Here is a 13889-nt window from a genome sequence, read left to right on the forward strand (position 1 = left end):
GTAATCCCCAAGTAACAGGAATGATTAAATATTTCCTCAGAACTCTTCCTTATGAAGAAATGCATAGGTTATTTACAGATTAGATCTGGGTACACACTACCTTGTTCTAGTATAAAAAAAAAATTCACAAAATTCATGCTTATATAAAATAACATTTACTATGTATGAGTGGTTTCAACAAAGCAGGAAGACAAACACTTTAAAATCTATATCTTTAATATACCAAGCAATAAAATATTAGTATTTGTGACAGGTATTTAAACAATATTTACAATACTGTGGGAATTTATATCTAAATTTCTGCACCAAAGTTTTCAAAAGTAAAATCACATATATGAATAAAACACATATTGACAGAGAAAAGAAGACAAATACATCTTGGTCTTAATTTTATGACTTCTAGAGTCTCCTAATTTTTGAAAATAGTAAGGGCAATTTAGGTCACTTTTTTTTCCTAAAATGTGCTAATCTAGCTGAGGTAAAGTAAAACTAAACTGACATGTTAACTTGGAGATTTTCAAGAGTAACAAATATTTGAGAAATGGTAAATATAACCTCTTGTAATTTTATATTTACTTAAAATACAAAAGGAGTTTTTATTTTGTTTGATAAAAATATCTTAGTAATCGGTTCTAGGTGGCCTTCTCTCAGAGACATCAAGTACATTTTTGCGGGACATCGACACTTCTTAGTGTATGTTTTCTTTAGAAGCGTTTCTTCTAAATTTTCTGACCATGTTTGAATTTATTTTGTTGGTGATTCTTCTATAACCTAGAGAAGAAAGAAAGATGAATAAATATAAAGAAACTTTCAAAACTGTTTATACAATTTATATAACAATTCATTGACAAAAATTTACTCTTGAAATTCATGGTTAACTAAAACAATTTAAAATATATTTTCTGAGATTTCCACCTCTTGGTACAAACTCAGGGCTTCCTTAGCTTCCCTCCCTGACCCCCTCAGACTTCCCTTCTATTCCACCTCTATTCCTTTGTGTTAGCCTCCAAGCCACAGAAACACCCTCTACCAGGGAGTCCTAATGACCACACAGCTCTGGGATGCAGAAGTACTCTCCCCACAGTCAGCACATGTTCATAGGAGCAACAGTGGCCAACAGCAACCAAAGAACAGCATACCGACTGAACAGAAGAAGACCAGCCATCCATACAAAGAAACACCTCAAACATCATAATTCCAGATGTCTAAATTCCCTGACCAAAAACCCAACCATGAATATCCAAGACAATATGTTTCCTCCAGAAGCAAGTAATCCTATGGTAATAGACCCCAAGAAATGAAATTTAGGAAAACACAGTACAAGAACTTTAAAAAAATAGCAAGGACAATAAAGTAGATATGAATAATGCCTTAATGAAGACCATGAAAAAACACACACACACACGAGTGAAATAAAAACAGTTCAATACGTGAAAATAGAAGTAAAGAAAACCCAACCTGAAATAAAACTGTAAATGAAAAACTTGGGAGGTCAAATAAAAATCTCAGGGGTAAGCCTCACTAACAAGACACTGAAGAAAGAATTTCAGGTGTTGAAACAAGGTAGAAGAATAGTTCAGAAAAAGTACTGGATAGCTCAGTAAAAGAAAATGTTAAATCTAAAAATAATACAAGCACAAAACATCTAGGAAATCTATGGCACCATGAAAAGACCAAAACTATGAAAAATAAGGATAGAAAGAGAAGAATGCCATACCAAAGGCACATTAAAAAAAAATCATAATCATAGAAAAAAATTTCCCCTAAAGGAGATGCCTCAAAAGGTACAAGAAGCATCCAAACCACATAGGATCAGAAAAAAGGTACCTCCTAACACACAATAATTAAAATGGTAAATGTCTAGAATGAAAAAAAGGTATTAAAAGCTAAAAGGGAAAAAGACCAACTAACACACAAAGGCAGATTTACTAGAATAATACCTGACTTATCAATGAAAGCCAGAAGGATGTAGATGGATGTTCTACAAACTGACAGACCACAGATGGCAGCTTAGGCTACCATACCCAGCAAAACTATCAATCACACACATAAAAAATTCATAATAAAACCAAATTTAAACATTTACGATCTAGCAAATCAGCTTTATAGAAGGCACTACAACAGTGGTTCTCTTGCTGTGTCCAATAAATACACTTTACCATTTTGGATAGACATCACCAAAAAGGATGGAAAAAAGTAAAGAAAATGGACCCAAGGAGCAAGTGGATGTAGTAGCCCTTTTAATATCTGACAAAATAGACTTCAAACTAAAGCAAACCAGAAGAGATATGGAAGGACACTATATGAAAAGTATAGAAAGGACTCAAGAAAAGTTCACCAAGAGGATGTTGCAATTCTAAACAATACTCCATTTTTGCCAAAAGACAGATCATCGAGACAAAAAATTGAACAGAAATGCTGGAGTTAAATAATGCCATAAACCAAATGAACCTGCCAGATAATATGAACACAAAAGAATATACTTTTCTTTCATCAACCCATTGCATTTTCTCCAAAACTGACCACATACTAGGACACAAAGCAAATCTAACGCCATATTAAGAAAACTGAAATATCCCCCTACATCCTATATAATTGTAGAAACTTTCGAACATACACACATAAAGAAATCTAAATGGAGTCACCAAATAATAGAAAAGTAAATACCCCAACTAGACATCTTATAACACCAAATAAAACCTTAGGCCAGGCATGGGTTACATCTTGTCGAGTTATTGGTCAAAGCAGCCCTGCAGAAACTCTCAAATATAAGCTATTGGTCACTCTCCACAACTTGACAGTAAGTCACTATTGCTAAAGACAACACTTTCATCACAGAACACTGAGAACTCAAGAAACCCTTCAACCTATAACAGTGACCTGACCGTAAGATATACTGATGAATCAGTGATCAGTGGTACAAATGTTATAGGAGTAACCAACCACTTTTTTTTTTTTTTTGGTTGGAATTAATACCCATTAAATCAGATTTAACCCGAGTATGGATCTGACACTGCTAAAGTGGCCAAGGACCTAGGAATAGCAAGGTCATGGCCCTAGCAGAAAACCTACTACTATCACTCTAAGGGACCAGAGCAATAAAATGACTCCTAATGACAGTGCCTCACTCAACTCATATCAGGGAATCTTCTTTGCAGTGGATAGATATTTACAAAGAAATCTACATCTTGGAAATGAGCAAAGAGAGAGATCATTTAGTACAAAATGGGATGTTTTCATCGAAGTCCTCCCTTCAAGACTCAGGGATCTATGAGGAAAAGGAGGTGGAAAGATTTTAGGAGCCAGAGGTGATAGAGAACTCTAAGGTGACAGTGTCCTCTGGACACAACAGGACTGATGTACAAACTCATAGAGACTACAGCAGTATGCCTAATACCTGCCAAGGTTCAAGACAGACAGAATTGAGAGGAGGAAGTAAATATTAGCTCCCATCAATAATCTGTAATTGACACTTGCTAGGCAAAGGGAAAGTCACTTTTCTACAACAGAGTGTTAGTGGATATATCAACCACACTTCACGCCTGGTCTTATGCCTAGGACTAACTGACCAAGAATAAACCCAGTGGTATTTTGTTCCATTTTTAGCAATTTTTGACCTTATTGGTCTTTTGCTTGTTTGTTTTGGTTTTCTTTTTTACATTTTTTAGTATTTCTTATTTTTTGTTCTTTTTATTTTTTTAAAAGAGAGCCATAAAGAACACAAAGTTGGGTGGGTATGGAAAACCTGGAAGGAATCAGGTGAGGGGAAAAATATGATCAGAGTACACGTAGAAATTTTTTTTCAACAAAAATATACTGAAGTAAACAAATAAACAGGTATATAGAAGAGAAAAAACATACAACAGCAGGAGAGCAAATTAAATACTGATGGCTAAAAGTTGTTCACTCTCTCCATATTATAAATGAAGTTTTAGTGAGAACTTTTGATAAATATATGTCAAAGTAAAGTCATTGAATAAACTTCTTCAATTTCTGCATTCTCATTAAAGAAGAAAATGTGTATGAGTCTTTGTTCCTTTCCTTTCTTGCATGATCATTGTTTTCATATTCTTTGGATTATGTTCTCAGGCAGAGCTCTGAAATTTTGCTGTTTGTCCCTCTTACACAAATCTCATGGTCTCTTTTCTTTCTCCTCTCAAACAGGTCCTCTCTACCCTCGCATCCTTTTGCCATTGCAGTTGTTTATACATGTTCTTGGTCACATGCTTTAGCTTTAGAGGCTCTTGTTTTCTTGTTTCTAGAACTGCCCACTTGAAAATACTCGTCTTTCCCCCATTGCTGGTCCGTGTCATTTCACTCTGGTACATTATTAGAAACTCAGGTGAACGCAATTTAAGAAAAGCAGTTGTATTTTCTTTCTTTTCTTTTATTTCTACTAATCTTTAAAACGTGTTTGGCTTAGATATTACATTTTTTTGTTTGTTTGCTTTTTGTTTTTTGAAGCAGGGTTTCTCTGTAGCTTTGGAGCCTGTCCTAGAACTAGCTCTTGTAGACCAGGCTGGCCTTGAACTCACAGAGATCTGTCTGGCTGCCTCTGCCTCCCGAGTGCTAGGATTAAAGGCGTGCGCCACCACTGCCCGGCTTAGATATTACATCTTTTTATGAATATTTATCTTCTATTAGAATTGATAACCTCCAAGCACTCCATTATCTTTAATCATTATATTTTTAAATTATTGTGTAATTTAAAAAATCTGTATAATAGATATATCTATTGAAAAAGTAAACAAGTATCAATTGTTATTAAAGAAATTGGCAAAGTTATTGAGAAAAAATAAGAAAAGCTTTCATGTTATACAGAGGCATAAACAATATCTCAAGACATTATTTTAAATTCCAAGTGCTATAGGTTCCTCTAGAGAAGAAACTAGTCTTAGAATCTTCATATTCATTCTAGGACCTAGCACAAGAATGCTTAATAAATCAGTACTGTAGGAAGTCACAGGAATTGTAATGTCAGAGACAGGTCTGGACTGTGTGGTCTAGAACTGGTTGATATAATACCCTCATAGTCAAACAGAACAACTTTTGTTCCCATGGATTCATGCCACTCCCACATATGATTGAGGATATGTAGGATCCTTCATTAATATCTTTTTGTCAACTTTTCAGTGGGAGTCACAATATGATTATAGCTAGGAGCAAAGTAGAGACTGTATATTAATTACATACATGATTCAGGGGCCAGATGTAAAAACACGAGCACCGAGAGAAAAATTTCAAGTGGGACTAATTTATTTATAAAGTATAGTTAACGAGCTAGGTGGCAAATGCCTTTAATCTCAGTACTGAGAAGCAGAAGCAGGAAAATAACTAGTTCAAAACTAGCTTGTACTACATAATAAGACCCTGCCTCAAAAACAAAACATTTAAATAATACACATATATAACTGATTTACTGTATAATACATTTAGCTACTATTTCAATTATTAGCTAACTATAATATGAGGCAGTCTATATACAACAAAAAGGGTAGGTAGAAGCCGGGTGGTGGTGGCACACGCCTTTAATCCCAGCACTCAGGAGGCAGAGGCAGGTGGATTTCTGTGAGTTTGAGGCCAGCCTGGTCTCAAACAGGACAGGAACCAAAAGCTATAGAGAAACCCTGTCTCGAAAATCCAAAAAAAAAAAAAGAGTAGGTAGAGTAACAAGTTGGGAAATCTGGTTCAATCAGGAATAATATTTGTTCAATATTGAATACATGCTTCACAATGTATCTTAAATTTCCTTTTCTACAAAGCATAAAAATCACACCTATCCTACCACAAAATACAAAGGGAGATATTTATAAAGAGATAAAACCAAGGTACTTTATGTATGACAGATAATCATGTAATTAATTATCAGATTAACAGCACAAACATACCTACTGTCAGTCTGTTTTCTTGCAAGAGCTTATCACTTGAATTATCCTGTCGAACGCGTTTGGCGAATCCATGATTTTCTTCAGATTTTAACGAAGCATTTGATGTAGAACTTGTGGAGAAAAGTTTTCATTTAGTTAAGGCATTCAAAAATATTCTTAATTCATATGCTATATAGTAAGAAATCAAATACAGAAATAATAATTGTAAAATCCTGCATAAGTAATTGGAGGCACTAAAAATACTTAAAAACTAAATCTAGTTATCTGTAATTTTACTGATGCCAATATAATTTAGATAGATAGGATTATACTGGGGACAGGTAACAGTTCTGCAGAATATTTCCTGGGGAATGAGCACTGTTTGCTATTTACAGTGTGGAGAGACATCATAAGGGGTAAAAATCCACTGATGATAAAGATTTGAAAAAATTAAAAATATTGTTAGGGTTAAAATTTCACTCACAATTTCATCAGAAAAATTTAGTTTGGTAGATTTTTGAAATTCCTAGGGATTTTGACTCTAATTTTCTTTTTTTTAATAAAGAAAAAAATTGACAGTAGATAAAATACACATGGAAAAATTTTAATATTTTAAAACCACATTAGAACATATACACCCCTAAATATGTATATGAAATCTACTAAGTGGAAAATACCAGAGCTTATTACTTTCAAGCTCATCTATTTTTAATTGGGGAAAAAAGGAAGATTAAGAAAAAGTAATTATGTACACATCTATCATTAATCTCTTTTAACCTTAGTTAATGGCAGGATCTAATTATTGATACCAGAGGGAATGTAACTGCATAGTAAGAGATAGTCTGTGAATAGTCAAGATACTTTATTATATTCTTTAATATTATTTCACAGTATTGGTTTCTCATGTGCTAGTCTTTAACACATCTAACCCCACAAATATACAATTTACACAACTAGACATTTCAAGAAAACTTGTATTTGATAATGACTGTGTTTACATTTTGAGAACATTCTTAGTATAAACACTTGCAGCATTTTAATAAAAGCATGGGAACATGTAAAAACCCAGAAAACAATATTAATTAGTGGGAATGGGTGGTGAAACAGACGCTAATAGTTTGTTAGTCTAACCAAGCGAGCCAGATTAACAGTACAATCCAGACTAAACTGAACAGAGTGTAGGAGTCCCTGTTGGCCAACAGAGCACTATTAAAAGACTGCCACTGCGTGGGGTCCCGAAAGAAAGGGATTAAACCGAAAATATACTTTGTTGTTTTTTTTCCTCCTAAACATGTACCTAGGATAAACTTCTACTTTTTGCTTAAAGGAAGCAGCTTATGACTTCTGGTTGGACCATCCCACCACCAGAATCAGTTAGTTGTCTTTTGTGCATGGGAAATGATTTTGTAAAGTGTTTCTGAAACCAACTTCTGCTTATTCCATGGCAGTTCTAAACATGGCTACTAAGTAGGTAGCTCATATACCATGGATACACTGGACAAGGTATTGTTGAGATATACTACTTAGAATGATAGGAAATAAGATTCAAATTGTTAATTTCTGGAACTTTTAATATTTTCAAATCTTGTTTTACTGTTGGCTTCTGAAACAGAGCAAAAGTATGAGTTGAGGGGACTACTACTATATCACTGTTTAAGTGCCACTGAGAGACACATACAGTCAAAAAAAATCAATTCATCTATATGCTTCAAGGTTCTTTTGTCCCATGTTTTGGAAGAGTAAGAGAAGATTCTAAATACACGTATGAGAAAATACTCCTGAAGTGTGAATAACTATATTATTTGTAAATTTGTGTCCCGTGGCCTAAATAAGAAATTTAGAAGAATTAACTTTAGCTGTTATACTTTAGCTTTATATACTATACTACTGGAAAGAACATATTTAGTATGTTTTGTTATCGTACCCATGATATACCAAACAACTTAGGCTACTGTCGTTAACATGTGTGTGGTTTGTAGTACTTTTCAAACTGGTGATTTAAGGGCCTTTGTCCGTTTTAGAAAACTCTTAGCCAGTATCTTATCAAATACTGTTTTTCTCTATTCTTTCTTTTCTTTAGGAGACTGAAAACACATTTTCCAGGTTTAAAAATGTAGGGTTCTGTATATCTCCGTGCTCCTGATTTCTTTGCTTCTTCCTTTATTAGTTTAAGCATTTTTCTATGCATCTACCCTCCAGCTCATTAATATTCTCTTTTGTTGTGACTAATCCATTAAACTGGTTGGTTGAGCTATGAATTTCAGTAAAACCCCATCTTTGTGGTTCTAGGATATCTACTTGATTAATTTTAACAGAATCTTTGGTGAATCTTACACCTTAGCTAATCTGCTGAAATGAATCATGCTTACAATCAATAGTTCCTATTTGTTCATCCTTATTATCAATGGATCATTGCCTCTCCGATTGCTTTTCCTTCTTTATAATTTTGTTTTAAAATCATGTATGGATATCTGCAAAGGTTCCAGAGAGCATGCTCTAGTGATTTTAAATTTTAGTTTGGAAGAATGTGGAATTAGAAAAATTACAAGAATTTAAGCAAAGACTGAGTTGGTCCAAGATTTCTTTTATGTTTTTCAGAATTCGTTTGTTTCTAGTTTATCCTATCCCTAGGGCACAACACCTTGATAATTTCAAATAAAATCCTGGGGTGTTTAAAAGGCCCCCTTCTTCCATAGTTTTTGATCCCGAACCTTTGTATCCCTGAATGTCAAGCTCTGCTTAACACAGTGGTCTTTCAGCTGGGTTCTCAACAGCACTTAGAAGGCAAGCCTTAAAAAAATGGCTACACAAACAACCTTAGCTCAGTGAGAACTGTGAATGACTTAAAGCGTCTTTCATTTGGCCTCCAGCCTTATGTCATGAACTGGCAAGTCCTATAAAGCCTGGTTCCTGTAGCATATTGCTTTCTTGGATGTTACATTCTCAAGTCCTGGTTACCACAATTGTTTTTATAATAAGCTCTTAGTTATATTTTTAATACAACTTTTAATAAGCTGTTAGTTGTATTTTATTTAGCTGCTATAATTCAAAAACAATTTTAATTATTATTTCTTGGTGGCTTGGTTTGATATAAGTTACAATGTCATGGCCAGAGATAGCAGACCCCTCGCTATACATTATATTTGGTATGCATCAAAATCCACTAAAACAACTGAACTCTAGGAGCAAAGAAATCCAGGATAAATATGCAAACATTTAAACAATTGTCGTCAGAAGAAAAGTAAGAGTTAAATGACAGTTTGGAAGCTTGAGGACTTTTCAAATCATTTTTAGTAACCTAACAATGGGATAGTTTGTATAACTTCAGGTGAAATTTCGGGCTTCACTCATATTTCCTTTTAGTAACATAAATCCAGGGCTTCATGAGCACTTACTTAGCCTAGATAGGATTAAATAAAAACTGAGAGTCTAAGAATAATTGAAAGTTATGGTAACTGAAAGTCTAAAGATGATCTTCTATAGAGACTGAAACAGTTCGTGCTTCATCATACCTTGTTAACTTCCTTTTCCTCTTGGCAGCAGCAGTCATAGCCATGTAGGATGGCACACTTGTTGATACAGGCCTAGACTCCTTAGTTGAAAATAAGGAAGATTCATGCCTGGACATTAACAATGAAGAACTAGAAGAGAATAAGTTCGATTTACACAGAGAAAACTGATTTACATTTCTATAATCAGGAAATCATTGATATTAATACATATAGAAAGATATTCCTCTTTATAAAAAGTTCCCTCAATTGAATTCTCTATTTTAAAAATACCAGTGATGATGTCAAACATTTCTGTATTTCTCACAGGAAAAAACGTACAGGTAATTTTTCCTCCCATGTTTGGATTGGATGGATGTTATTATGCAGTCGAATGCTGGCTTAAATGACATTCAGTCAGTCACACACTGGATACTGGGCTACACTTGCTTAGATGACATTCAGTCAGTCACACACTGGATACTGGGCTACACTGAATTCTGTATATTCCTTAAGTGAGGCATTGATGACTTGTAGTAAGCATGGTAGTCCTTCATAGATGGCTTAGGCCACACAGCATCAGAAAAGGAACACAGATGAAATATATATTAAGGTCTCTTCTAGTTTAAGGTCAATAGACATAGAATATCAAATTTATAATTTAAAAAAGTGGTTAGTATACCCATACTCAATTTATCAGTAGTAAATGAGCAACTTTTATACCAAGGGGAGGATACTTGTTCTATGAAATAAACCTCCAATATAAACAAAGAAGAGGAAGGACATTAACAGTTTCAAAGGCTTGGGGAAAAAAAGAATTGTAAAGTATTCTGTTTTTGTACCTGGGTAAACTGCTTTTGCTGTTTGGTAGTGATTCTGGTTCAGGCAAGTTATTCTTCAGGCTCCTGATATCATCACATATAGTTAATGAAGAGTCTGCATTCTGTTTACACTCTGTTCTCCCACTGAGAGGAGAATCTACTTCACACGGTATTTTCAAAGAATTATCATTGGCTATGCTTGTAGTATGTGACAAATGTCTTAGTAAGGCTGGAGATGGGTTTTGAAGAGATTTTCTGCAGTCCTCTGGGGTGTAAACAATAGGCTGAAGTTCCTTGCTAAAAGAATCGTTGAGCTGTGAACTTTCAGACAGTGGAGACTTCTGAGTATGTTTTACTTTCAAGGAGGAAGACAATAATTTTCTTCTGGTTCTTTTTTGTGGAGTAGTATCAAGCAAATTAGGTTCACTTGAGGATGTGCCTGTTCAATAAAATTATAAAGTTAAAAAGTTCAATAATGTGGCCTCAATAGTTATTTCCCAAATTGCAATAATTAAGAAAATAAAATCACGAGTAATGTATGTACCATTTGTTAGAAATCTGAAATAGAATAACTAAGTAGGAAAGGAATAAAATATGGTTATTCATTAACAACTTTAATAGTAAATTTACTAACTAGATTTAAGAGTATAAATTCTTACTGTCAATAGATACATATGTATAGCTACATAGGTATAGCCATCTTTAAGTACTGAGCAATCAAAAAATCAAATTTCCAAGCACTTCCGACAACTCACAAGCAATTTCCAGCATTCATGTTTGTCATAGGGTTGAGAACAAATATTTCCTGTTTGTAGCTACATATATGAATACTTATCCAACTATCAAATAACACCTGCTTAATAGGAGTAAGTGGCTGTATTGTCTAGATAAACAAGAAAGCAATCCTCAAGAAAACATCATTTTTCCTTTCTATTTGTCAGCACCTCCATGAAGTCTATGTTTTAAAAATATTTACAACTAGAACAGTTGTGATTGTACAATCCTTCTAATTTAAATCTTTAGTAATCTTTAATGGAAACACACTAAGGTATTTTTTAGTGCTTGATCCAAAATTAAGAAAACAAATTGTTCTGGTAAAACTTAAAGTGAATTCTCAGAGTCCTAGAAATGCTCTCACCATTTAAGTATACAAATGTTTATTAAATGTTTTACATTAATGTCCAAAATAATAACAGAATATAACAGTACAATTCATAAATTCTAACATATTATCTTACATTTAATATTCTGCCTGCTTCATTGCTATGACCTTCAAGAGACCCGACATGAAGTATATGAGTTTAGCGTAACTTCTTGTAGAAAATTATGTGGTATTTCCATGGATTTTTAAAATCAGACAGAAAAGCTCCCAATTGATGTTACATTTGCTTTATTAGTTAATACTACTTAAATGCAGGTAGAAGCACCTATGTATTTCAGTAAGGCAATTCACAACTCCTGCTCAGTTAAAAATACACGTATGGCAATTACCAGATGTATGTGTATTATTCTTATTATGATAGTTGACAATTACCCTCTGGGAAACACAATTTAAAAACAGGAAGAAATAATGATCTCCATTCTACTAAGGAATTTGATTTTTCTGAGAACTAGATAAATGAGATCTAGATCTTAAAATAATTTTCCACTCCCTTTAACATGACATTTGTCAAATTTTCCATTACCAGATATTTTTATACTAATGCTGCAGTGTAAAGACAGTCACTCTTCTCCACTGTGCTGCTACCACCAATTTGGTGGCTAATAATAGCTAGAAGATTAACTTCTTTTCCCGTGAGAGACACAGGGGTATAGAAGACAGAAAACTATATTGAGGATAGAGGACTGAGTTGGGAGTCAGGAGACTTGAATTCTATTTCTGATTTTACCAAAGACCCAGTGAGTGACCTTGGGCAACTCATTTTAAGTAGTGCACACATTAATACCTCGTTGAAAAGTGGAGACAGCATCATTGTATAGAAAAAGGATTTTCTAGGATTAGATGATAGAAACATTTAGGGTTCAGTGAAAAGCTCTGCAAATAAAAAAGTGCTTCAAATTAAAGAATTAAAATTTTAACAAGGGGGTAGTTTATTTTCCAATACTCTATCAATAATCAATTCATAGTTATATCCAAAACAATACATTTCAAACAATTCCTTTAAAATGATAGATATAAAGTTTATCAAGATTGATCATAAATTAAAATATAAATCAAGTGAATTAATTGTTGAAATAAGAACATAAATGTGTTACTTGTCATGTAAGCACAGTAATATACAAAACTTAGAAAAATGGTACAGAAAATTTCAAGGGGGTGGTGACAGCCACAGTCTCTCTTTCTTCTAACGGGAATAATCTTTGGAGTGGTAATCGGGCAATTGATTAGAACGGAGAACTACTTTTTTTCCTACAGCAAGTAGTATATAAAATAAGAATCTTCCATAAGACACTGAAAAGACAGCCACCTGTCTTCTGGGATAATCTAAACATAGACTTAACAGTGAACAATATATGTCCAGAACAATAACTGGATAGAGAAAGAAATAATAACTTCATAATGATATATCTTTAGCTATAATTTTGCACTATGAAATGCTGAGTTGGAGGAGAGACATGCTGGTATAGTATAATAAATAGGGAATTATACTGATTGTTGTGCTTGGCGTGGAAAACATCCTACGAATATACAAAATGTATAAGATAGAGCTTTTCTTATCAGTTTTCAATTTATTTACTTAGATAAAATAGTGAGAGGGTAGATGGTCAATTTAAGATTGCCCAGGTAGAATACCTGATAAGGAAGGTTTAGAAGACAGTAGAAGCAAAACCAATATTCAAACAGTTCCATAAAAATTCAACACACTGTAACTATATACAAGGTTATGACCCCACTTAGCAAAAACTTAACACATAAGGTATGACATTTCATTTCAAAGAAGCTTTCTAGAATATAATGATTTCCTTTTATCTAAATTTGACTCTCTAGGAAGGTACAACAAGTGGAACATGTAAGGTTAAGATTACTATAATCTATAGCTCTAAGATTCACTGAATAGGCTAGGCTTGTGTTTACAAAGAAGATTTGCTGTACTTTTCCATTAGAAGAAAGGGGTATACTGTAAATTTCCAGAAGAGCTGGTTTCGGGCAGATGTACCTAATTCAGCCTTATAAAATGTTATCTACCAAGTGGAGATAGTTCTATTTATCAAGATTCCATAATTCTCAAACTTAGACTGTAGAAGTGATAAAAAGGAACCTGAAAGGAGATTATATTCCTTATAATGCCTCCATAAAAATTCAGAAAAAAATGCCATATGCCTATAATCCTAGCACTCAGGAGGCCAAGGAAGGAGACTTGAGAGTTTAAGGCTGGTCTGAGTCATACAGCAACACCCTGTCAACAAACCAACCAACCAACCAAACACGGGTTAGCAAGGACAAAAGTTGAAAGAGGAAATCAATAACAGCCTGCCTCTACAGCTCATGTGAAAAATGATGACAGCTTGGAAAGGGTAGTTATAGCAGTGATGGAGAAATACAGAGAGCATGCTGGAATCCAATTAGACGCAAATGATATAAAGTATGGTTTACTGTCCACCAGAGGAACCAAGGTAAGTAGTTCAGATAAGGAGTAAGTCATCTGAGTATCACTGGGGATTGATGTCAGAATGGCTCCCAAATACCAGTCTCCACTCAAATCTCTTACAAA

At 33.9% G+C, this 13889-nt stretch overlaps 1 protein-coding gene across 1 annotated transcript in view; it reads right to left on the reverse strand.

Annotated features, from left to right (window-relative positions):
• Positions 1 to 228: 228 nt before the first annotated feature.
• Positions 229 to 13889, reverse strand: part of Kif18a (kinesin family member 18A) — a 66613-nt gene continuing 52952 nt past the window's right edge. Inside the window, exons 13-16 of the mRNA XM_057781264.1 lie at positions 10198 to 10615; positions 9380 to 9508; positions 5889 to 5998; positions 229 to 771 (exon numbers count right to left, since the gene is read on the reverse strand). Coding sequence (XP_057637247.1) covers positions 689 to 771; positions 5889 to 5998; positions 9380 to 9508; positions 10198 to 10615 — 740 coding nt within the window. The 3' untranslated portion in view covers positions 229 to 688. The remainder of the gene's footprint in view (positions 772 to 5888; positions 5999 to 9379; positions 9509 to 10197; positions 10616 to 13889) is intronic.

This window comes from Chionomys nivalis, chromosome 9 (assembly GCF_950005125.1).
Source record: "Chionomys nivalis chromosome 9, mChiNiv1.1, whole genome shotgun sequence".
In the NCBI taxonomy this organism is placed as follows: Eukaryota; Metazoa; Chordata; class Mammalia; order Rodentia; family Cricetidae; genus Chionomys; species Chionomys nivalis.